The sequence below is a fragment of the Podarcis pityusensis genome (assembly GCF_964106645.2).
Source record: "Podarcis pityusensis genome assembly, chromosome: 13".
NCBI classification, from domain to species: Eukaryota; Metazoa; Chordata; class Lepidosauria; order Squamata; family Lacertidae; genus Podarcis; species Podarcis pityusensis.
This window is the reverse complement of record NC_138038.1, coordinates 44,790,061-44,815,669: the sequence shown is the minus strand read 5'-3', so window position 1 is coordinate 44,815,669 and position 25,609 is coordinate 44,790,061. Positions and strand designations below refer to the sequence as shown.

General features: G+C 47.1%; 1 protein-coding gene across 2 annotated transcripts in view; it reads right to left on the bottom strand.

Moving 5' to 3' along the window:
- The window catches only part of PFAS (phosphoribosylformylglycinamidine synthase), a 44,151-nt gene that overhangs the window by 5,643 nt on the left and 12,899 nt on the right, over nucleotides 1-25,609 (bottom strand). Inside the window, exons 10-29 of one of the 2 annotated variants that reach the window (XM_080978731.1) lie at nucleotides 25,191-25,322; nucleotides 24,861-24,989; nucleotides 24,143-24,216; nucleotides 23,414-23,570; nucleotides 22,149-22,210; nucleotides 21,178-21,339; nucleotides 19,957-20,082; nucleotides 19,035-19,166; nucleotides 18,671-18,901; nucleotides 17,321-17,501; nucleotides 16,258-16,341; nucleotides 15,373-15,528; nucleotides 14,353-14,472; nucleotides 12,186-12,331; nucleotides 9,945-10,155; nucleotides 9,024-9,115; nucleotides 5,998-6,112; nucleotides 5,590-5,748; nucleotides 4,572-4,724; nucleotides 3,538-3,748 (exon numbers count right to left, since the gene is read on the bottom strand). In XM_080978731.1, coding sequence (XP_080834857.1) covers nucleotides 3,538-3,748; nucleotides 4,572-4,724; nucleotides 5,590-5,748; nucleotides 5,998-6,112; nucleotides 9,024-9,115; nucleotides 9,945-10,155; nucleotides 12,186-12,331; nucleotides 14,353-14,472; nucleotides 15,373-15,528; nucleotides 16,258-16,341; nucleotides 17,321-17,501; nucleotides 18,671-18,901; nucleotides 19,035-19,166; nucleotides 19,957-20,082; nucleotides 21,178-21,339; nucleotides 22,149-22,210; nucleotides 23,414-23,570; nucleotides 24,143-24,216; nucleotides 24,861-24,989; nucleotides 25,191-25,322 — 2,833 coding nt within the window. Of the gene's footprint in view, nucleotides 1-3,068; nucleotides 3,749-4,571; nucleotides 4,725-5,589; nucleotides 5,749-5,997; nucleotides 6,113-9,023; nucleotides 9,116-9,944; nucleotides 10,156-12,185; nucleotides 12,332-14,352; nucleotides 14,473-15,372; nucleotides 15,529-16,257; nucleotides 16,342-17,320; nucleotides 17,502-18,670; nucleotides 18,902-19,034; nucleotides 19,167-19,956; nucleotides 20,083-21,177; nucleotides 21,340-22,148; nucleotides 22,211-23,413; nucleotides 23,571-24,142; nucleotides 24,217-24,860; nucleotides 24,990-25,190; nucleotides 25,323-25,609 lie in introns of those variants that run through there. The other variant, XM_080978730.1, reaches the window with a different exon arrangement.

Here is a 25,609-nt window from a genome sequence, read left to right as displayed (position 1 = left end):
TATCAATTGGGAAGCCTGTTTACTAAGTCAGCTGCTACAACTTCGCAATCATCCCTTTTAAAAACAGTAACATTTCTTATAAGTAGGAAAATACCACCTTTCTTCCTGTCGTGGGTTCCATAGTGTAGTGGTTATCACGTCTGCTTTACACGCAGAAGGTCCTGGGTTCGAGCCCCAGTGGAACCAAAGCGCTGTCTTTTTTAATTGAACTTGATTGAAAAAGTCAAAGGGGATGGAAGATTGAGAAGTACGTGTGGAAGCTACAAACAACGACTTCTTTCTGCTTTTCCAGTTCCACAGCAATTAAAGGAGGTGGTATAATGCACGAGGGACACTGTTGTTTGTTTGGCCAGAATTTTATGATCTAACTCAAAGCGACGTGGAAGAAACAGAATATGCAATAGAAAAAGAGCAACAATCTGTATGCAGTACAGTATTCTAGATTTTAGGACGATGAACCCCAACGCTCCGATTCCTTCTCTCCTCACTTTAGTGCTTACCAGGACCTTTGGAACTGCATCAAAGGGTACAACTTCCTACTGTGATATGACGAGAAAGTTCATAAGGTAGCATTTTTTATTTTAACAAAAGGGTAAATCACAGCTGGCCCGTACGGGGATCGAACCCGCGACCTTGGCGTTATTAGCACCACGCTCTAACCAACTGAGCTAACCGGCCGCTTGCTTTTGAAAGCTTCCATAACTACATACTACAATATACACACTCAATGTGCTTAGCAGTTGCAAATATTTTTAGCAGCGTAAAAGTCAGACGGCGGTGCGTCGGTTGAGCACGCTTGGATCCTCCATCCATCGCCTATGAGGGTCCCTGCAGAGGTCTGATTCAGTCAGATTAGGGAAATAATGGGTTTATAATGTGGTTTTATTTTTATTTCTGGCCTGCTCTCAATATTATTTATTCTACTAGGGGAGAGCATCAACCTCACCCCTCCTTTTTAAAAAAAGAACCCTTACGGTATTTGCAAATAATAATAATAATAATAATAATAATAATAATAATAATAATAATAATTTATTTGTACCCCACCCATCTGGCTGGGTTTCCCCAGCCACTCTGGGCGGCTTCCACAAAGACCAAAAATACACTAAGGTGTCACACATTAAAAACTGAACAGGGCTGCCTTAAGATGTCTTCTGAATGTCAGTTACAGATAGGTAGCCGTGTTGGTCTGCCATAGTCAAAAATAAAAAAATCCTTCCAGTAGCACCTTTAAGACCAACTAAGTTAGTTCTTGGTATGAGCTTTCGTGTGCAAGCACACTTCTTCAGATACACTGAAACAGAAGTTGCCAGATCCTTCTATATAGTGAGAAGGTGGGGAGGGGTATTACTCAGAAGGGTGGTGGGAATTGGAGATTGTACATGACTATACATGACTAAACCATTTCTCACCTTCTCACCCCTTGCCTTTTCCTGTAATACCTATTACAGTCCTTAAGAGTCGTCAGCAGGCTCATCTCAGCTATCTGCCAATCTCCAATTCCCACCACCCTTCTGAGTAATACCCCTCCCCACCTTCTCACTATATAGAAGGATCTGGCAACTTCTGTTTCAGTGTATCTGAAGAAGTGTGCTTGCACACGAAAGCTCATACCAAGAACTAACTTAGTTGGTCTTAAAGGTGCTACTGGAAGGATTTTTTTATTTCTGAATGTCAGGTAGTTGTTTATATAATTTCAAGGCACTTTGAACTGGTGTTTATTTCAATTGTATCCCATCTTTCCTCCACGATTATAGTGGTTCTCCCTGATTTCATCCTTAAAATAACCCTGTGAGGTATGTTAGGGCTGAAAGGTCACCCAGTGAGCTTCATAGCCGAGTTGTCTCTTTTGCTCCTGGGTGGACGGCATTCATCCATGCTTGTCCAACCCTCAATTGCCTGCACCGGCCCTCTCTTCCATTAGTGGCTCCTTGTTTTAAAAAAACAACAACCCCACAAAGAAGTCAGTCAAGCATCTGCAGAGGAACAACTAGTCAAGGCCAGAGGCATTAAGGGGTGATTGGTCCAAGGCCTTTCAGTGTATGACTAACTGGATTTCTTGGGATCTCAGTGTCTTTGCTCAATGTACATCTGGTTTATGAGATCAGAAGCTCTGCATGAAATTGAGGGCTTTTGTCCTTCAAAGGCTTGGTTTTTTCCTTTCTGAGCACAGGAACAGCAAATAATATGAGAGAAGAGCAAGATTCCTGTATAGAACCTCAAAAACCTGTGGTCAAATGCCAACAGGCATTAGTGGAGGACTGTTGCCTTCACATCCTCCTCATGAGCTGCTAAGTGGCATGGAAACATTAAGAAGCTGCCTTTACACAGAGTCAGACCACCATCTAGCTCAGTACTGTCCACACTGACTTCTTGGGACTTCTTGCATGCAAGGAAGATGCTCTACCGCCCTTCCTGTTACATCTGACTGGCCACAATGGAAATGGAGTTTTAGACTAGATGGATCTTATTCCTGATCCAGTGCAGCTATTCTTATGTTGTTAACAAAGGAATGCCTTATAACAGATCCAATAAATGGCCTCTTTGGACTTCAGCTACTATGCATCTCACTGTAACATTGCATTTTCCCTTCTTCAGCATTACGGATTTTTTAAAATGTGTGTTTTATTTTTATTTATTTATTTGGTAATTTGGGATTTATGCCTTTTCCTATATTAAAGATTTTCCCATGTATTTTGCCTTTGGGAGTGAGAAGTTGTAGCCAACAGCTTCATTTTGCCACTTGACTTTCCACCAACCTTGACAATATCCTTTCAGAGGGTTAGACTGTTGATTGAGCGGAACGGGGGGAACCCTGTGGCTAGAAGACCGGGTTCAAATGGCAGAGGGCATGTTAGCCTGTATACCTTGGTTTATTAAACATTAAATTTAATATATATTTATTTACAGGTAATTAACTAATTAATTAATTAATAGATGTATGCTGTGGACCACTGGGCAGTTAACTCAAGTAAATGAAACAATTCAGTACACTCATACTCACATCTGAGATTTTCTTTCCTAGTTTACAAAGGAAAACAAAAACAGGCCACAGACACACAGGTGCATATTTCTAAATTCAAATTTGCTTTTATTGGCAATATAGAAACTCCATTGGTCCCACGTTGTTCCACAATTGGATTGGTACAAACCAACTTATTTATTGCACAATGTCACCCCCCTGTGCCCACTGGAGGGACTGCACATCCGTTCTTCCTTGACCCCTCCCTAAGTTCATTCAAATGTGTGTTGCGGGTGTGGGGGCTAGGGACCTAGATTATGTATGAGGATAACAGCACTGGAAAGTTTTGCATCCACAGCACAGGGACCGTGTCTAATCTTGTCTAGTCCAGCTTGCAATTGATGGTGCAGTGTAGCTTGTGAGTGGGTGTAGAAAGTTTTCAGAAAGGCAGCGGAAAGCAAGGTCAAGGCTGGCCCTGGGGATAGCGCAAGCACCACTCGCAGGCGTTCTGGAACATGCGGAGCCACGGGGAGACCTTCAGAGACTGGCGCCAGGAGGCGGGCATCCAAGGCCACTGCCAGGGAAGGACACATCGCTCAGGGTGAGGCATCATCGCCAAGTGGCGCCCATCGGGAGAGCAAATGCCCGCAATGCCCAGTGGAGACCCATTGGGATTCATAGGGTACTCCTCAGTTGGCAGACCCTGGTCATCCACGTAGCGGAGAGGCGCCAAGCGAGCAGAGCGCACCTGGGCCAGGACTTCATCTGAGCGGAATCGCATCCGACCTGCAGGAAGAGGAAGGGGGAAAAGGTGAGTGATGAGTCGTGGACTCTCACAATATTTATGCGGCAGCCTCTCTCCATTGGCCAGCCTAGATTACTCTCAGTCCAGTAGGAACTTGCAAATGCGGCCACAAAGCCACATGAACAAGGCAGTTTTCTCAATGCTTTGTGTTGAATTCTAAAAACAAACAAACCAGGGGGGGATTTCTTACTGGAATTAGAATCTTTCCCAGGAGAACATGCACACACACGCAAGGTCTGGCAGTGGTGTTAGCATAAGTCAGAGGGATCACTGGACTTGAAAAAAGGTTTCTTTTCTCTTAACCCCATTCCCAATAGCTCCTCTTGATAAAGAGTGTGCATTGTTTAGCTTCTTGCATTTTGAGCTTTATGTCTTGGTTTTTTCATATTTGCATGCTTTTGTGTTCTCTTAAAAAATAGAAATGTTTAAAAAATGAAAAAGGCGGCCTCCAGCTCCCAGTACTGAAGCTTATTAATTATTGTAATTATGTTATTAAAAGTCAACGCTGTTACATGCACCAGAGCTCTAAGGTCAACATATTGAATACATTTCTTCAAACATTACAGAAAGCCAGTTAAAACTGCAAACATTTTTTTCTATCAATCAAGCATGTTTAATTCCTGTCTCTAAAATAAATATAATTTGTCATTTTACATATTAGTGTATAACCCCTTAAATTTTTTTATGCCTTTCAGAAATCACTGGTGTTTTATCCCCATTTCCAGTTACTTGCACTGAAGGTTTTTCTAAACCTAATTATGAACCCTCTCCCCACCCCACTCAATTTTTTAAAACAAAGATGACCTTCTCCATGTGCCACCCAGATGCCCAGGGTAGAACCAGCCATGCCCCGCAACAGCAGTGCCGGACTCTCCTCGATGCCGACGCTCACAAAACGAGACTCAAAGCGCCCAGAATTGTTGGGACTCAGCAGCACCCCTGGCTGGATGGCGCCACCTGGAATAATAACCAAGATCAAGAAAATTTTCATATCTCTTTTTTTAATTTCATGTGATTTACATACTGCTTGGTTGTAAAAAAACACACCAAACAAACCTCAACATGGTTTAAATAAAACAATGACATTGTCAGTAAAAAAAGCCGAAGCAAGTATTTAAAAAAAAATCAAAGAATGATTAATATCAACAATAAGCTGAAAACATTAAAACATGTGACATACCTGGAGAGGCTTGCCAAAGCAATTAAGTTTTTAGCAGGCCAATGTTTCCAACGATCCTCAAACTAAGGTTACCAGATTTTTTTTCAATGAATCCGGGGACACTTTTCAACTTCAATGGATTTTGTATGGGGACTGATTTGTAAATCCGGGGACTGTCCCTGGGAAACGGGGGCGTCTGGTAACCTTGCCTCAATCCACCTTTGACCAGAGCAGCATTCAGGGTGCAAAGCAAGCATACCCTTATTCCAAGTTTCCTGGAATCATGAAGGGTCCCCTAACCCAAACCCCCTGAAAAGCAGGAATCACAACTTCAGTGGTACCTTGGGTTAAGTACTTAATTCGTTCCGGAGGTCCGTTCTTAACCTGAAACTGTTCTTAACCTGAAGCACCACTTTAGCTAATGGGGCCTCCCGCTGCTGCCGCACAACCACCGTGTGATTTCTGTTCTCATCCTGAAACAAAGTTCTTAATCCAAGGTACTATTTCTAGGTTAGGGGAGTCTGTAACCTGAAGCGTATGTAACCCGAGGTACCACTGTAAAAAGCCCCCAACAGATGGCCATCCAATCTCTGATTCAACGCCCCCAGTGAAGAAGAGGGCACCATCTTCCGAGGGAGTCCATTCCACTACCAACTCGCTTACCTTCATCTTGCACATCAGCGCTCTTGGTCCCCACCCAGCCTAGCAGTCCCATCAGCTGGCAGCCATTGCAGATGCCCAGGCTGAAGGTGTCTCTGCGCCGATGAAAGGCCTGGAACTGAGCCTGCGCCCTGCGGTTAAAGGTCACCGAAGCTGCCCAGCCTGCAAGCAAGAAAAAAGGAGATGAATTGTCTGGATTTTGCAAGCCCTTCTGGACCGCACGCCAAAGACCCCACAGCTATCGTGGCATCAGCGGCAACAGCATCTCCCAAAGAGCGTGAGGCAGGTAGGAATCCCCTGCCCAAAACCCAGCAACAAGGCCGCCATCCCTTGCCACTAGATTGGGTGGAAGCTTTCTCCTCGACCCGAGGCAAGCGGACGGCCCCGTTCCTTGCAAGAGGCAAGGCTGACCTTTGGCAGAACCCAAAACATCTGCATAGCTGAACCCTCCGACAAACACCAGGCCACGGAAGGAGTCCAGCGTCATCTCGCCCGAGCACAAGTCTTGCATGGTGAGGTCCCAGACCTGAAGTGAGGGCGGAGAGAAGACAATAAAGAGGAGGCCTTTCAGGAAGGGAGGGGATCGAAGTGACAGAAACATTGCGGGGAGGAGATCCAACTCCTTGCGTGAGGTTCCTGTTCCTTCAGTTTTTCGGTGATATCCAATGTTAAAGTCCTACTGAGGGGAGACCCGCTGAAATGACTTACAGTGGTGCCTCGCAAGACGAAATTAATCCGTTCCGCGAGTCTCTTTGTCTTGCGGTTTTTTCGTCTTGCGAAGCACGGCTATTAGCGGCTTAGCGGCTATTAGCGGCTTTAAGAAAAAGGAAACAAACTCGCAAGAACTTGCAAGTTACGATATTGAAGCAATGCAGCTGCGAGCTGCTGGTAGCTTGAAAACAAAACATGATGGAATGTTGGGACTGTTCCGTGGGAAACAGAGGGACAGTCAATTCACAGGGCAATGCACCGGAATTAGCTCAGAGTGTAATATGAGCTGGACAGGAAGTGTTTGTTCTCTCTCAACTGCAGGCAGCGGCGTAGCGTGGGTTGTCAGCACCCGGGGCAAGGCAAGTAATTTGCGCCCCCTAACCCCTAACCTGCCGCCGCTGCCAGCTTCTTCTTGCTGCTGCCTGGGCTGGGCTGGTGTGGTTCTCTCCCGCGCTCAGCGCTGCGCTGGGCGGCCGCTGCACTGTCCCTCCCCCAGATAGTCCCTCGCTCTCTCTCCGCACCGCACGCCTGGCACCCACCCCCTCCACAGTGGGCGGTGACCCAGCGGCTTGGATCGGATTCGCACAGCCAGCACTGCAGTGAGAGAGAGTGAGTGAGCCAGGTAGGGGCAGAGAGCTGCGAGTGCGAGCGCGCCCCCCCCAGATGTTGCGCCCGGTGCGGCCGGCCCCCCTGCACCCCCCATGCTACGCCACTGACTGCAGGAGTATGAAGAGAGCAGTCATGTTTTCTGTAACGCTGCAAAGACAGAAATAAAGGCATGTAAATACGTTTCTGTCTATCTCTTTCCCCTGCCCGGGGGGCAGGAAAGAGGAGGTGTGTTCTTCTCACGCTGAGAAGGATCGCCTATCGCGACCTAGCCTGTATCCTGCTGGGAATGCAGACAGGGAGGTCAACAGGAAATCAAGCTGGGTGCCTGGAGAGTGGCCAGTTTCTCCTGATAAAGGCTTGATTTCCAACAGTTTCGTCTTGCGAAGCAAGCCCATAGGGAAATTCGTCTTGCAGAACACTCAAAAAACGCAAAACCCTTTCGTCTAGCGAGTTTTTCGTCTTGCAAGGCATTCGTCTTGCAGGGCACCACTGTACGTCCATTAATCTCAATGAACCTACTCCATGTTGTGTGGCATAGTGCCAGGCTACGGCCTGGGAGACCAGGGTTCAAATCCTCACTCAGCCATGAAGCTCACACTCAGCCTGGTCACTCAGCCTAACCTGCCTCACAGGGTTTGTTGTGAGGATAAAATGAGGAAAGAGGAGAAACACGAATACAAATCTTGAGCTCCTCAGAGGAAAATATGGTACAGTCATACCTCGGGTTGTAGTTGCTTCAGGTTGAGTGCTTTCAGTTGCGCTCCGCAGCGACCCGGAAGTAACAGAGTGTTACTTCCAGGTTTTGCTGTTTGCGCATGCGCAGACGGTCAAAATGACGTCACGCGCATGTGCGGAAGCGGTGAATCGTGACCCGCAAACACGGATCGTGTTCACGTCAGGATGCGAACGGGATCCGGAACGGATCCTGTTCGTATCCAGAGGTACCACTGTATGTTAAGTGTAATAAATAACTAAGACAGGGGTCAGCAAACAAATTTAGCAGCAGGCCGGTCCACTGTCCCTCAGACCTTGTGTTGGGCTGGAGAAGCGGCACTGGGGGGGGGGGCTGGAAGAAGAGGCATGGGGGGGCAAGTAGTCCTCCTCCCCACCCCCACCCGCTGCACTTACCTGCCCAGGGGCTACCGCCACAGCTGCTGCTTCTTGTGGGTAGGCAGAGTGAGCTCGTCCGCTCCGCTCTCTGGCCCACAGGAGCACCAGGGTGGTGGCGGCGACGGAAGGAAAAGGTCAAGTGGTGGTGGTGGCTCTGCCAATCAAACACCATGCCTGGTTTACCTCAGGGCAGCATGAGGACATCTCTGCCAATCAAACACCACTGAGTTAACCAGGCACGGCATTTGATTGGCAGAGCCACCACCACCACTCGGCCTTTTCCTTCCGTCGCCATCACCGGGAGTCTCGGCTTCACAGCGGGTTCTGGCTTCGCAGCACGGGCCAGATGCAGGACCCAGGGGGGCCTGATCTGTCCCGGGGACCTTAGTTTGCCAACCGCTGAATGAAGGAATGATCGCCAGGTGTGGAGCACACTTCCACCTGCAGACAGGCCTCAGCTGTCTGAACATCATGCCCTCTATCTAACCTTTTGCTCTCTTAGTAGTCTGATGACCTTTGTCTCTTTCGATTAAACATTGTGCAAGGGGAAAATGACGTGGTGGAAACAGGTGCCAAAATAACCTTGTACCACCCCTTGATCTCGGGATTGGAAGATGTGTAAAGGTCACAGTCCAAAATGTATTTGACTGGTTTTGCATACTGTGCTAATAAAGAGCCTCCGCAGAGGTAGCTGGCAGCTTGCTTACGCACAGTTCACCTGATGACCAACACCTGACTCGTGCCTTCACTTCAGCTAAACTAAGACACAGTTATTCCACTTGTCAATGGCCGAGATCCACCTCCAGTGCCAGAGATCATTTTATGCCTCTGAGTGCCATCACAAGAGGGGAGAGTGTATCTGCTTGGCCGCTGTGAGAACAGAATGCTGGAGGAGTTGCACCTGGGGCCTGATCCTGCAGGGCTCTCCTGACATTATTAGGTTAGAGATCTTCATCTCAAAGCACTTGTGGGCGATGCCTTCACTAAATCCACATTGGTCTGCTCACCTGGAAGCCACCCATGAGGAGCGCCGCCACCATTTCACGGTCCCCGTTACTCCCTTCTTCACGAAGGATGGCGACACGGGGGGCAGGAAGGGCTGTAGGGAAAAGACACACGGTTTGTTGTCATCCCTTCATGATTAGGCTGCAAGGTTTTACCATGAACAATTAATCAATTTCACAATTCAAAATAAAGTCAACTAAAAAAAGTGGCCTTACTGATTAAGTCAACTCAAAAAGTGTTCTTGATTAAGTGGGCAGGGTTTTTTTAAAACGTAATTTTTAATACAGGTACAGTCAAACCTCAGTTCCTGAATGCCTCTGTTTTGGAACATTTTGGTTCCCAAATGCAAAAAAACCGGAAGTAAACGCTCCGGTTTTCGAACATTTTTTGGAAGCCAAACGTCCGACGCAGCTTCTGCTTGAGAGCAGGATGCTCCTGCAACCAATCAGAAGCCACACCTCAGTTGTCGAACATTTCGGAAGCCAAATGAACTTCCAGAATGGATTACGTTCAACAACCGAGGTTTGACTGTACTTACAAATATCACATCTCAGAAAATGAATCCCCCATTTCCTCTCGCAAAAGGATGTCTCTCCTAAGATCACGCCTACAGCGGCTCATGCATGTTATCCAAAGCTAATAAAGTATACACTTCTCACTTCATCGCCACTGTTTTTACCCAAATGCAAATGCAATCAATTTATTTGCTAAAATTAATCTGCTAAGAGGTCAGGCAACAGCTCTATTTCCTTTTTCTCAGGGTGGTATCTTGCACTAGCCCAACTCAGAGTAGACCAACTGAAGTTCAAGTTGCCTAGCTAATTGAGGCTCCTTCCTTTCAAGGGGTCGACAACCTTTACTTAGGTACCAGGCGGCCCCCCCCCTTTCCCCACCCCTCTTCTTGGCCCTGGTCTGCCCCATACCCATTTCCTGCAGCAGGGGAAGTTCTTCCTGGGGGTTAAAGGTCAGGGTGTAGCTGGGCTCCGTGCGCTTGGTCAGCCCTGCCTCTTCTTGGGCCACACAGTCCGGGTTCGCTTGCAGCCTCTCCAGCTGGAAGCTCGTGTCTTCCCACCAGCCGCGCAAGGTGGACACTTTTTCTGCCAACACTTCCTGGCCGTTCACGGTGACCTGGATCTGCAAAGCGTCACAACAAGGCAGCAAGTTAACAACAACAACAACAAAAAGCGGGGGGCATTGGGAGTGGGAGATGGAAAAACCGTAAAGAGGGGAGTAAGTGGACTGCATTACAAGCTACAAGAATTTGCTGAAATGGCTCAGTTAACAAACACCCTGAGAGGCAATTCGAAACAAAAATTTATGGAAAAGTGGGATAGATATAAAACATATGTTCAAAAATACAGTAAAGTTTCGCTATCTATGCTGGCATTTGATTGACGTTGGAGTGAGACTGAGTTGAGAAAAAAGACTAAAAGCACATATTGATATAGGAATGTATTAGATAAAATGCAAAGAAATATACAATAATAAGAGTACATTCATGTGTAAAAAAGGAATATACAACGGGATAGATAGGAAGTCTAGTGTGTTGGTATGTATATGATTTTTGGGGGGGGAATTGTTTTTGTTTTTACTTTTTGTTCCTTTTTTCATTTTCTTTCTAGGTATATAAAATTTGTATATAATTTTTGTATACATGTTGGAAATTATATTATAGTAAGTCCTGTAATATAATATGACAACGTTTACCAATGTAATATAAGAATGTTAACAAATAAATAAAATGCAAATTAAAAAAAGGAGGGGGAGTAAGTGGGAAGACCAAATTCCTGCTTGGCCATGTGGTGGACCTGTAAAAGGGTAAAAGAGTATTTGGAAATAATTTATAATGAATTGGAAAAAAAATGTTTAAAAGCACCTTCCCCACCCCCCCCCCCAAACAAACACCAGAGTCCTTTTTGTTTGGGATGATTCAGATGGAAATTCCCAGGTGTCAAAAAAGGTTATTTATGTAGGCCACTACTGCGGTCCGTGTTTTGTTAGCCCCAAAATGGAAAATGAGTGAGGTCCCAACTAAAGAAGAACGGCAACTTAAACTGATCGAATATGTGCAGCTTGTGGACCTAACATACAGAACAACAGAACAAAAAGAACATACGTTTAAAGAAGAATGGAAAATGTTTATTGAATATATGGGGGGAAATTGTGTACACTTGAAAACGTTGGCAGCATTAGGGTAAATTCAATAGTGTAAATAAGTTTTGATGGAAGTAATAACGGAATACTGAATGGTTTCGTTTATATAAAATATGCAGGGATTTATGGCATGCAAAATCAACCATGGAAAAAGAAGAAGGGAAGTCATTGATATGTTAAGGTTGTCTAAATGCATATTCTAAATTGTAAAACAGAAAAGTTAATAAAAATTTACAGATACACACACACATATACATATATACATACATACATACATACATACATACATACATATAAGAAGAAGAAGAAGAAGAAGAAGAAGAAGAAGAGTTTGGATTTGATATCCCGCCTTTCACTCCCCTTCAGGAGTCTCAAAGCGGCTAACATTCTCCTTTCCCTTCCTCCCCCACAACAAACACTCTGTGAGGTGAGTGGGGCTGAGAGACTTCAAAGAAGTGTGACTGGCCCAAGGTCACCCAGCAGCTGCATGTGGAAGAGCGGAGACGCGAACCCGGTTCCCCAGATTACAAGACTACCACTCTTAACCACTACACCACACTGGCTCTATATATAAACACACACACACACACACACACACACACACACACACACACACACCATCCAAGTTGGTGGCCATCACTGTTTCCTGTGGGAGTGAGTTCCATAGTTGAACCATGAAGCTCACTGGGTGACCTTGGGCCAGCTACTGCCTCTCAGCCTAGCCTACCTCACAGGCGTGTTGTGCAGATAAAAGGAGGAAGAGGGGAAAAACCATGCACGCCGCCTCCTCAGAGAAAAGGGGTCGGATATAAATGAAATAAATAACTAGAAAGGGTTTTTTTGTTTTTTTACTCGAAAGTTGTGTTTGTGTGGTATCCTTTGTGAGCTGCCTCGGAGCGTCTTTCTTGGTTGAAAGACGGTCTGGAAATAAACTCTAACAGCAACCCTTTAAGCAAGTCTTCCCGCCACCAGCCCCACTGCTGCCCCCCAGGGCTCACGTCCACACTCACCATAGCATTAGGGCCCCGGGGGCCTGAATGCCCAACTGGCACACACCGCACGCCAGCCCGCCGGTACCGTTGGCAGACGTCGGCCGCCGCCGCACGGGGCACCTCTAGCACCAGGCCCAGCTCCTCAGCAAAGAGGACATCAAGGGCTAAGGGAAGAGAGGAAGTGTGACTGCGTTAGGGTGAGGGAACCGGAAAAGGACAAGCAAAACAACGATGGAAGGTTGCAAGGAAGGGCGCTAGTTAATTTAAGGGGGGAAAGGCAAGTAAAGAGGCTAGGACATTATAGAGGAAAATGAAAAGCCCTCCTCCTTCTCACAATCCAGTGGAGGTCATCCAACGGAGCTGTGAGGGACTGGGCAGAGGAGGAATGGTGGAGACTACCTCCCCATCCTGACCCTTCCAGGGAGGACGAAGAGGAAGACACTATAGATTTACAGCAGGGGTTTGAAGGAGGTCGCAGCTCAGAGGCAGATGAGGAGGAAAGCTGGGAAATCATGGGAGAGCCAGAGCAACACCCGGCTGACACATTGTTATTAGAAAGCATTCCAGACCCTCCATCGCCCAGAACCCGGCGAGCCTTAAAAGTAGGAGAGCAAAGAGCTCAAAGACAGAGGTACCCGTAGAGGAGGAGGTGGTGATGATGATGATGAAAGAGGAGGTAGGAGAGACGGGAGGATAGAGATTCACTCAGGACAATGCCATTATCCAAGAGGCTGGATTCTATAGCCTCTCTCTGTAAAGATTGAAGAAGAAAAATAGACTGTAAGAAACTTTTCCTTGTCTTTATACTTTCCTGGGCAACCAGCCGGGAGCTGCTGGCAACACCCTGACAGGAGCTGAATGCTGGAAGATTCAGAAGAGACACAATGCCTAGTCAAATAGGGCCGGCGCGACCATAGGACAAAGGGAGGAAACTGCCTCAGGCAGCAGAAACTGAGGGGTGGCAGCAGCACCTCATTGGCTGTTCCCCTCAAAATCAGGAGAGCATTGTACCCCCTAACCCAGCCAGCAACCCTTAGATGTGGTGCTGCTCTCTTGTTGCTGGAGCTGAAGTCTGAGTCAGCTCTCGATCTTTCTGAACGTGGAAGGGGGCGCCATCTTGTCCTTTGCCCTAGGCATCAAAGATGTCTTGGGCCAGAGTCTGATAGTCAAAGGACGTGATTCACTATAGCCACAAGAAGTGGCGACGGCCATCAATTCAGACGGCTTTTACAAAATGAGTTTTGTAAATTTCAGGGAGCATAAGGCTACCAGTGACTGCTAGTCAGGATGGCTGGTATATACCACTTCCAGGTTCCAAGGCCTCTTTGAATGCCAATTGCTGCTACACCTATGGCCTGCAATGACTACCAGTGCCTCCTCCTTTGTCTTAGCCTTGCTTCTTGCAGAACTCAACAGGGAGGCGGATGGGAACAGAATTGGCTCTGCCTGCTCTGGGCTCTGGCACCACCTGCTGTCGGCTCCCAGCTTTCCACCTCATCAGACCCAATGGACAGCAGCTGCAGCTGCATTCTCAGATCCAGGTCAAGGAAATCTTTTCATCCTTCTCCACCCAACGTTCTCCATGCCCTTCTTTTCTTTGTTGTTGTTGTTTAGTCGTTTGTGGTGCCCGACTCTTCGTGACCCCATAGACCAGAGCACACCAGGCACTCCTGTCTTCCACTGCCTCCCACAGTTTGGTCAAACTCATGCTGGTAGCTTCGAGAACACTGTCCAACCATCTCGTCCTCTGTCGTCCCCTTCTCTTTGTGCCCTCCATCTTTCCCAACATCAGGGAGTCTTCTCTTCTCATGAGGTGGCCAAAGTATTGGAGCCTCAGCTTCACGATCTGTCCTTCCAGTGAGCACTCAGGGCTGATTTCCTTAAGAATGGATAGGTTTGATCTTCTTGCAGTCCATGGGACTCTCAAGAGTCTCCTCCAGCACCATAATTCAAAAGCATCCTTCTTCTCTACCCGTGACCAACTCTCCCGCTCATGCTTTGATCTCAAGGCACTATCCCAGCTACCCCTGCCCTGCACATTCATTTGCCAAGGACTTCCCTTTGACGCTCTCTCTCTCTCCACTGAATATCTTGTTCCAAATCAGCCAATCTCCGACAGCAACCCAAGCTTAGTGCCACCCTCAAACTCCCATGCCACAACTCCTCTTCTCCCTAACTCACTGACCATTGACTCCAGGCGCCCCCAGTTCAATGTGGGCACCGCAGTTCCCGGCAAAGGCCATTTCTAGCATGCAAGTCAAGAGGCCGCCGTCGCTCACGTCATGCCCTGCGGAAATCACTGCGTCTGTGGGAGAGAGAAATAAATTCATCTGTGTGGCAGAAGAAATTTGTCTGTGTGGCCGAGTGCTGTCTTCAGCTTTGTTAAAAACACACACAAGAGAGACTTTGCTACTGGAACAGCAGCTTCTGCAGTCCCAAGAACCTCATGTTTTATTTAATTTGAAAAGGAAGTTTCTAGTATAGATAGGAAGCTGGCTTGTACACAACGCTGGGCAAGGTAAGAGCAGGATCTGTAGAAGTCAAAGAGCTTGACTTCATAGCCCTGCAAAACTTGTTACCCCTTCATTTTATTTTTATTTTTGACAAAGTAATAATAATAATAATAAAATGTGCACCCTACCCCCAAGACAATTCCATTGTAACTATCTAATCTCCCAAAATGTCAAAACCTCTTGCGATGGTTTGACCCTTTTCTGTTTTAACAGTACAAATTCTACAAATTGCCCCTTCCTTATGGCAAACAGAAGCAGAATTACGCATAATAATAATAATAATTTATTATTTATACCCTGCCCATCTGGCTGCGTTTCTCCAGCCACTCTGGGCAGCGTCCAACAAAAGATTTAAAATACATTAATAAGCACATACATGCACTTGTGCTCAGTTTACCCAGGTCAAAGAGTATTCCTTTTTCTTTGGTGCAGAGTTCAATTACCCCCAAATCCTCTTTCCCATCACAGAAGTATAAGGGACCTGCTTCTTCTTTCCACCTTCCGCCTGCCTTCTGCCATGGCTCAGAGGTGGAGTGCTTGCCTTTCATTTAGGTGTGTTTAGAGTGCCTTTACCCAATGGGGAATTATAAGCAATTATTTAGGTATCTTGTACCAGAGACTGGGACTGGCAGGGCTGCGTCTGGGGGTGGGCAGGCCAGGGGTGACCCTGTCCTTGTTCAACGCATGCTTACCTTGTAGCAGACTCTGGGTGACTTGGAAGCAGGAAGCAAGGGTGCTGGGATTATCCAGGTCTGGCGAAACGTCCCCCAGCTGAGAGAAGCACTGGGCCAGAGCGCTGCCCCCCAGGCGGTGCCGATCAGGACAGATTGCCACGTGAAGAAGGGTCCCTGAAAAAATGCCCAAGAAATCAGCGAAGAGGACAAAATGACTGTCTTGGATTTTTCCTCTCTCCACTGCAAAACACCTACAAAAAGGGGTAGGGAAGAGATCTAATTGTTGTCAGCACTTAGTACATATTATCCTTTATGGTGGGAAGGCAAGTTGGTGCAGTGTTTTTGGAATTTGATTTTGACAGATATGTTAAATATTGTTAAAGAAGCCATTGCTTCTTGTCGGAAAGGGATGTTACTGGATATTTTGGATAGATCCGCTGCCAAAAGAATTGGTCTTATATCTGATCTTAAGAAGGAATTGCAAAAGAATGGAAAAGAAGCCCAAAATCTTACACTAGATGCTTGGCATCACACCCTCTGGAATAGCTAAAATAGAGAAAACACTGCAGTTCGTTCGACTCCTGAAACCGTTTGAAAACCAAGGCATGGCTTCCAATTGGTAACAGGAGCTTCCTGCACTCAAGCGGAAGCTGCGTCGAATGTTCAGCTTCCAAAAAATGTTCAAAAACCGGAATACTTACTTCCGGGTTTTTGGCATTCGGGAGCCAATTTGTTTGCCAACTAAGCCGTTCGAGAACCAAGGTTCCACTGTATTAGCAAATATTCTACAAGTCATTCTCTAAAGCAGTGGTTCTCAAAGGGTGTGACGAGCCACAGTGATGAGGTGGGAGAAGATGGTGAGTGTGGCAGAAAGATGTTCTTCTCATCAGCTCTTGACTTTACCTTTTCCATCTGGACATTTGAGGTCAGGGGTCACCGTAGCAGTGATATCTGGACAGACAGCATAAGCTGAGATGACAAGTGTTCCTGGGAAAAGGAGCATAAAGGTGGAGGGAGAAGAGTTGGAATGGAGAAAATATGCAGAGTGTTAAAGCACATTTATTGAGAGCTAGGAAAACATCCAAAGTCGCCTGCAGTCAAGCTACAAGGTGCCTGGGGAACAGCTTGTTAGGAAATAACAACACCCTTCTTCTCCCTGTCCAGGGGGACCAGAAGTCAAGCAGCCACAGGGGATTTTTCTGAGCTTGTTTGACAAGGTGCAACCACAGGGAAAACTTAGAAGCTGCCTCTAGCTCCTGTGTTTTTGACAGAATGTCCCATCGGCCCAAGGAGCGGGGAGATCTATTTCCCGGGAGACTAGACAAAGCTAGATCCTAACCTCTTTCTCTCCCTTTCGAAAGTGTTTCTGCAGACCTGGGTTTATGCCTCTCTAGTTACAATCCACATTCAGTTGATTTGGAAAATGTTTGTGCATCTGTGCACATATGCGAAACACACACACACACACAGAGACACACAGACACACATATATATATATATAGCACAAGGACACTAGCAACCTCATACCTGGCATTGCTCAGAAGTGCTAAGATATTTTTTTTAAAAAACCTGCAGTTTTGAAGTCAGCAGTTAAACTGGTGCAGTTTCAAAATGTTAAGTTCACTACTTTTACTCAAAAGGGCTTGCAATTTTATCTAAACGCTGATGAATATCTGCTCCTTGAGCTCAGGAATCATCCGGCAAAATTTGGTTACAATATCTTAAAGATTGTCTGAATGCCTATCAGAAGCCGCTCCTTCCAAAATAAGTAGCGGAGATGGCTTGGAAAGGCAACAAAAATATGAAAAGGGCAAGGGAGGAGTTGAAAATGGAAAAAAAAGAGAGAGGACAAAACAAGCCTCAGATCCTCAGATAAAATAACCCTCCGAACTTGAGGAGAGCATTTTTATTTTGGAGGAAGGGGGCAACCACCCTATCCCTTGGCAGAAGCTTTTCTGTTCCTCACCAGGTGCCTTAACGGTCTCCGTGCCAACGCGGGCTGCCATGCTGAGGGAGTCCTTTCCGCCGTCCACAGCCACGCCCAGCTCACCCATCACAGAGCACATGGCCCTGCAGGCCTCCGCCAAGGCAGCCCCCTCGCCAGGCAACTTGGCGGCCCACATCCAATTCCCACTGCATTTCACATCCTGGAAGGACACAAATGTCGCCGCCACATATACAGAGAGGTTAGGCAACAGTGGGAAGGAGGCGGTTGCCCGTACGGCTAGCCTCCAACTCTAGCACACAAATTAATGTTTTATATTTAAACCGCTTAGAGGTTTCATAAGAGAAATGCGTTGATTTCAGTGAGGGTCCTACACAGAATATGATCAGAGACTAGGGCTGGGCGATATCTGGTTTTCACCATCGTGATATGTCACCAAGCTAAACACCACGATATACTGATATATCACCATGTCTAGAATAAGGATGGAGCTGTGTAGAGGCATTGGCTGGCTTCACGGTTTCCCCCATTTAAAAATGTTTGCATAACACACACATCACGATTCGCGATTCGCCAGGGCAAAAATTATGAAACCGATATGGACTTCAAACCGGTTTGGGACAATATGTTGATATATCACCCAGCCCAATCAGAGGCAACCCATTATCTGAGTGTTTGTGTATTATTAAGATTTAACACATCTTTGCCAACCTGCTCCCCTGCCCACTCTCCTGAGATGTTGAATGAATGAATGAATGAATTTATTAATACGGTCACAGACCAGACTGAGATGTTGTAGACTACAACTCCCAGCCAGTATGGCGCAAATGGGAGTTGCAGCACAAAACATTTGCAGGGCCTCAGGTTGGCCAATTTAACAGATATTAACATTTCCTGGCCCCTTTAGGCTAGTGTGCAACGTAAAATAAAGTAATATGATAAGTAGTAAAGAAAACCAATCAGCAGCCATGTTGGTTATTGCACAAAATTATATAATGAAAGCAGCCTTTCTTAAAACTAAAAACACCACAAAATACCACAGCTTCTAGTAAAATGAGGGCATTGAGAAGACTTTTGCAGAGTGAAAAGCTAGTCACCCTCTCTCAGCCTAGTCCACCTTGGATAAACTGAGAGGAGGGAAAACTGAGATACAGTGGTACCTCAGGTTAAGGACTTAATTCATTCCAGAAGTCCGTTCTTCGTGCCACGCGATTTCTGTTCTCATCCTGAAGCAAAGTTCTTAACCCGAGGTAATATTTCTGGATTAGTGGAGTCTGTAACCTGAAGCATCTGTAACCCGAGGTACCACTGTATTAAGGCAAGAAGGGAAAATGTCAGGGGTGGGGTGGGGTGGGGTGCGGACTGCCTCACCTTAAGGTCAGTGACCCGAGCGAAGACCAAATTGGTGAGGGCCTCTGCCACAGACAATCGGGCACCAGCTGCAGGGTCAATGAGCCCTTTGATAGGCTGCTCCCCAATGGCCGTGGCTCCTCCCACCGTCTCAAAAGGGGAAAGGGCCACCACGGCAACGTCCGCCAGTGGGGTGTGAAGGGGGCCGACGCACTGTTGTTGAGCCACCAGGCCCGTCACTGAGCGATCGACCTGTACCAGAGGGAGAAGGGCAGAGGGGAGAAGAGGAGAAAAACAAATCAGCAGCAAATATACCTTCCCTCCATTTTTAAAAAAGATGGCTGGGTTAAAAGAACCCAGAGGCGCAAATCTGTGAGGCATTTACCTTGTTGGTCAAGTAGCGCTTGCTTGCCACGGATGGGAGCCTGAGCACACGCTGGAGGGCGTCCGACACACTAAGGCCACGGGGAAGCGACAGAGGCCTGAGGTCTCGGTGGACACGATTCAAAACAAATTCCTGGTTGGCAGAAATCATCACCATTGTTTGTTCATTTACGACACGTCCTCACCACTAAGAAAATGTCTCAAAGCAACTGACAAGTCCGCAAAACGGCTTGAGAATGCATTTTTTAAATAAAAACAACAACTCTATATCAAATACAAAAGAACAAAGTTCCTGAAAATATTAGTCCAATAAGTATAAAAGGGACAGATCCTAACCAGCTGAAGGAATTAACAATAATGGACACAGGATATTGGAATCCACGCCAGAGCATTTTAGAGAAGGGATGGGAGGGTGGTGACACGAGAATTGGCTTTTTCTGTGGCGGCTCACCTGGGCCTTCACTATAAATCTTTAGGCGCCAGGCAAAAAACATTTCTCTTCAACCAGGCATTTGGCTGATTAACATTCTATGGCTTTTCAAATGTGTTTGTGGGAGAGGGATTGGTTTGTTTTGCTTTTCTTTTGTATTATGTATTTTGTGTTTTTGTCTCACGTTTTTATGCTGTGAACCGCCCTGAGATCTACAAATGAAGGGCGGTATACAACTTTAATAAATAATAATAGTATCACAGATTCAAAGCATTAAGATCTACTGTCTTTGGACTCTGACTCCCATCAGTCCCCAGGCAGCCTGGCCAGTGGTAAGGGAAGATGGGAACTGTAGTCCAATGTCTGGAAGGCCACAGGTTCTTCCACCCTTGGTCTACTGGGACACCTTTAAACAGATGTTTTACCAAGACTTTTCTTTGGGGGTGGCAGGGCAGGAAGAGGACACACACACACACAGATGGGCGTGCCATACCTTGCGTGGCATCTTGCCAAGGACCCATTCCAGCATCAAGTTCACAGGAGTGGCTCTCCCTCCAACCTGCCCCTTCTCCAGCTCCACGTCGCTCGCCGGGACCTTTGTGTCGTCAACTAGCACAATCTGTCGAGGAAGAGGAGCCACTTTTACAGACCACCCGCTTCCCAAACTGTTCAGCCTTCAAACCTTCCCAATCCCTTCTCTCCCTTCTTGGATTTTGGCACTCAACTTTAACCTCTCCCCAGTTTCCCAGGCCCGAACAATGTCTGCCCCACACCAGGAGCAGAAAACCGACCATCGCAGTGAAGGTTTGCACTCCTAAAATCTAGCGCTATCTCTCTCTCTCTCTCTCTCTCTCTCTCTCTCTCTCTCTCCAGTGCTACCTTGGGTTACATACGCTTCAGGTTACAGACTCCGCTAACCCAGAAATATTACCTCAGCTTAAGAACTTTGCTTCAGGATAAGAACAGAAATCGGGTGGGGGAGGCGCAGTGGCAGCAGGAGGCCCCATTAGCTAAAGTGGTGCTTCAGGTTAAGAACAGTTTCAGGTTAAGAACAGACCTCCGGAACGAATTAAGTACTTAACCCGAGGTACCACTGTATATATATAATGTCAAGGTTTGGACAGAATGCTAAACTACGTCCATGAAAAATGGAAGCGGAAGCTTCAAAACTCCCACTCACCGGAGAAGGGGGGTGAAGAAATACAGGACCCCAAGATTCTCGGCTGCAGCTAGTTCCCACAACTGGACACTAGTGGCCAGAATTGTGGAAACCTTTTGGGGAAAGTGTATTTCCGAGGTTTGATGGCTCATAACACCTGATTGGCTCTCTAAACACTCCTGCTCACTGGCTACATTCAAATGAAAGAAAGGTACTGCATATCAACCTAAGCAAGTTGTGCTTCCTTTTTCTGGTTATTTGGCTATAACTTTTGATAGAATACAGACAATGGAACAAACCTTGTTGCATTGCATTCTTCATTAAATTATCTTTCCATTGATATATAATGTTATGGCATTACTCAAAAGTGGTGTTATGAGCCATCAAACCTCAGAAACAAACTTTTCCCAAAAGGTTTCCACAATTTTGGCCGCTAGTGTAGTTTATTGTTATGTCCAAATAACGCCCATGGTTTTCTGCACAGGCCTTCCCACATCAAAGCTTGGTTTGTTTCAGCCATTCTCTCCACCCCTTCCCCTGCTCCTGCTGTCTTACCCGTCCATCGCCACTGATCTTGCCCACGAAGTCGACAGGGCACCTCTCACGGCGGGCAAGACGTCGCAGGAAATCTGCATGGCGCGGGCGTAGCAAGAGGGCATTGGATTCTTGGTACTCAGCCCCCCAGATCTCCAGAACACTCAGAGTGGGATCTCCTAGCTGGGAAAAGGAAGAAAGAGAGAAACTGAGGGACGAAGAACTGACTGAGAAGGCAGAGGGCCTTCTTGGTGGTGGCGCCCTCCCTTCTAATGTCAAGGAGATAAAAAACTACATAACTTTGTTTTTATATATGCTGTAAGAGTTCATGGGCACATTCCAGTCAGGCAAAAACACTCAAGAAGGCTGGCTAAGCCAGACGCACTGGGTGGGAAAGAGAGGATGCAGCCCAGACAAATATATCTGAAGGGCCACCTCTAGCCTTCAGGTCTGAAGTTATTCACCCAGATGTAGATTTAATCTGGGATTTTTCCAGATTTTTGTTTGCATGGGTTTGTTTTTAAATCTACTGCTCCCTGCTCTGTGCATTTAGGAACAGGGAACCATCTATGGGGAAGTAATCAATAGATATAAAGGACAGTAGATCAGAAGACAAAGAGCTTGGTGTCTGTAAAAGGTAAACGTAAAGGGACCCCTGACTGTTAAGTCCAGTTGCGAACGACTCTAGGGTTGCGCGCTCATCTTGCTCTATAGGCCGAGGGAGCCGGCGTTTGTCCGCAAACAGCTTCCGGGTCATGTGGCCAGCATGACTAAGCCACTTCTGGCAAACCAGAGCAGCGCTGGAGCGGTACCTATTTATCTACTTGCACTTTGACGTGCTTTTGAACTGCTAGGTTAGCAGGAGCAGGGATCGAGCAACGGGAGCTCACCCTGTTGCTGGGATTCGAACCGCTGACCTTCTGATCAGCAAGTCCTAGGTTCTGTGGTTTAACCCACAGCGTCTGTAGGAAAGTCATAAATGAGAAACAGACCTGGAAGCGGCTTGCGTAGATGACAGCCCCGGCTGGCTCGCTCAGTTCCTTCAGCACATTCCCTAAAACAGAAAGCAAAGAGTTTCTTTGGAGGCCTCTCTCACACACACACCCAAATCCTTGAAGGTAGCAGCTACTATAATTCTTCCAAACTTATTATCACCCAGAAAAGCATCCGTCAATGGCCTACTGTTCGCACCCAGCTCAAAACATTCTTATCTCATGTTCTTCAACCTTGGGTCTTCAGATACTGCTGGACTACAACTGCCATCATCCCAACAGATAACACTAAAGATCAGGAATGATAGGAATTGTAGTCTAACGACATCTGCAGACCCAAGGTTGAAGAACACTGCCCTTATCCATCCAGGTAGAGTTGACCATCTCTACCTTTGGAGGTGGAGGGAATGGTTAACCGCAGCCATTCATTCCCTGGGGGAACCCCTGATGGCAAAAGACTACTTTCTCATCTTCCATTTCCTCTTCCTAGACCATCCAGGCCACAAAACCATTGCTATTCACAAATCGTTTACTGCCGCTTAGTCAACGTAATTTCTTTGTAGCAATGTAAACATAAGAGCCTGCTAGCCAATCAAATCCACGATCCTGTTCTCACAGTGGCCAACTAGAGACCTGTGGGAAACCAGAAAGCAGGATTTGACCCTAGGACCTCTTGCACCCAAAGCAAGAATCAAACCCTTAGGCCAATGAGCCAGTTAATGTACCAAGCAGGTATAGAATTCTTATAGTGAAGTTGGCTATGCTACAGGGGATGGTTTGTCTTAAGGTCATCCCATAACCTTTGTGGTCAAATGGGACATTTAGGAACGTAGGGACACAGGAAACTGCCTTCTACCGAGTCTGTACTTTGATCCATCTAGCTCGGTCACATCCTTGGTCTACCTAGCTCAGAACTGTTGTGACAACTCTCCAGGGTTTCAGGCAAAGGGACATCGCTAGTCCTACCCAGAGATGCCGGGGATTGAACTTGCGACCTTCTGCATGCAAAGCAGGGTGTTTTACCTCTGAGCTACGGCCCTTCCCTGGTCCCCCAACATCACAAAGGAATATCCTGTTCAACCACATCTGAACCACTAGAAACCGTTCTGCTCTTCATCCTGCAAGTTTCCCCTTCGCCGTAAGGTCCAAACGCTCTTCAGCTGCGGCATGTGGCCCAAATCAAACCACTCAGGAGGGGGAAAAGCAAGAGCACATACGGCTAAGCCTATAGCCACGTTCCCATAAGCCTTCTCCGAGCCGCTCACCGTTGCCTCCAGCGCCCTGGTCGTGCAGGCTGCAGATGGGATTGCCTTCCCCGTTCTCCACGCACCCTCGCAACACCCGGTTCATCTTCTGCTCCATCTCAGCATCGCCACGTTGCACCGCCCCAAAATCCAGTTCGCTGGCGTTGTCCCCTTGCACCTGCACACATGGGGAGCATTTGCAGGTGTGAAGGGCTTCGCGGAGGGAAGCGGTAGCTTTGTCGGCAACGGGCAATCACCAATTAAGAAGAAGGCCAAGGAATGAGGTCAATAAGCAGGGCCATCATTGCCTGCTGCCCAGCAGTGGCATAGCAAGGTCACGTGGTACCCGGGGCGGAAAATTGCTTGTAACACCCCACCCCACCCCCGCACATTGGGATTTATTTATTTTTTGCCTGCAAAAATGGTTTGACTTTATTTCATATTTTTTTTGCAAAGCCAAAGTTATTGAGCTTTTTACAGCTGAGGTAGAGCCGGTGGGTGGACAGTTTCACCAGAAGGAAGCCTGCGCGTGCCACAGCGTCTCTCACAGACGTTGAGTGTCACACAGCATTTTGTCACACACACCCCGGGAGGTGACACCCGGGGCAAACCGCACCCACCTTGCTACATCTCTGCTGCCCAGGACTCCTAAAAGGTACCTGCATCTCCGAACCTTCGCCTTAAGGCTTTGATAGGGAGATGCCACCTTCACCTGCAAAGGTGAGGAGCAGAAGGCAATGCCCAACTTACCTGGATGGAGGAAGCAGCTCCTCCCCCAACACCAATTCGATAGACGGGGCCTCCAACCTTCACGACATTCATACCTGAGAAGGAAATGGGAACTTGAGTCGCAATTGTACAGTTGGAAAGAAAGAAAGAATCTAACATCTGGTCCAAATTCAATATTCTGAGAATCTCAACTGTGATTTGTTTTCTTTTAAAAAAAAAAGGCTCTAGTCCTCATGACTCCTTGGGAGCATCTAGTAAAATATCAAAATGCAAGTGATGGGAGGGTGAGATTTCCACAGCAGCAAATGCTTCAGCAGCTCTTTAACTTCCCCAAGCTCAACAGAGGTACCATAACACATTTTTGCAAAATAAGCAAGCACTTATTATTATGAACTGACCCGGTTCCTGCAGTCATCATCATCTGAGACCCTTCTCCAGGTGCCCCATTCATGGGAGGTTCAAAGAACGCAAGAACTGGACTTTTCAGTGATGGCCCCCCAATTCTTTTCGTAAGTCCCTTTGAGCTACGTCTTCTTTTTTTAAAGCGACTAATAAGTTTAATAAATACTACTACTACTAATAATAATAATAGAGTGGTAAATTCATCGCTGTCAATCGATCGAGGAATCATTTTTGCATGAGCAAATGCATCAGCGCTGAAGGAATAAAGAGCATGTGTATTAGATGCATATCACAGCAAGTGCAATCTCCCAAACAGGCTAAATTAAATAAAAATTACCAGGCTGTGGGGCTTCCTTGCGGACATGGGCATCTTCCATCGCTCCAATCCCACCACTGAACATGATAGGCTTGATCCACTCGTGCCGTTCACCATCTGCCAGACAGACCCCGAAAGAACGTGCAAAGCCTGGAAAACAGGTGATGGGGGGAATTTTCTCACATTTCCAAACACACACCCTTCCTCGTTCTCCCTCACTTTGGACTCTCAGATGCCCTAAGTTGTCGCTAAAGGATGCCGGGGTTTCAAAGAGAGAAACAAACAAACCAGCCGGACGCTGAACCTTGGAAGCAAGAAAGGGGCCAAAGACCATCATGCCGCAAGTCTCACCTGCCAGAACGGGTTCCCCAAATTTGTTGCCGTAGTCTGAAGCGCCATCGCTGGCTCTGATGGCAACCTCCACAGGTGGGGCAAAGTTGTCTGGATACAGCAGGGACGGATCTTCCCAAGGTAATGTGTATCCTGCAGAGAGGAATGGGAAAAGAACAGGACAGATTTCTCCCATAGCCTAGGGCTGCTTCGAATCACCTTTGTGCATGTACACCTTGCTGCCTTGGTGGGGGCACCGGGTATAGAGGGCAGGAGGGCCTTCAGCCACCCATATTGAGGGGGCCGCCATCCCCCGCTGACCCCGGCTGAGCACTGGCTTGCTGGGCGGTGCAGAGGGTGGTTTTTGCCCTCCATGATCTCCCGCCACAATCACAAAGCACTCTGGCAATCCTCAAAGGGATGCTTGTGCGTCCCGGAAG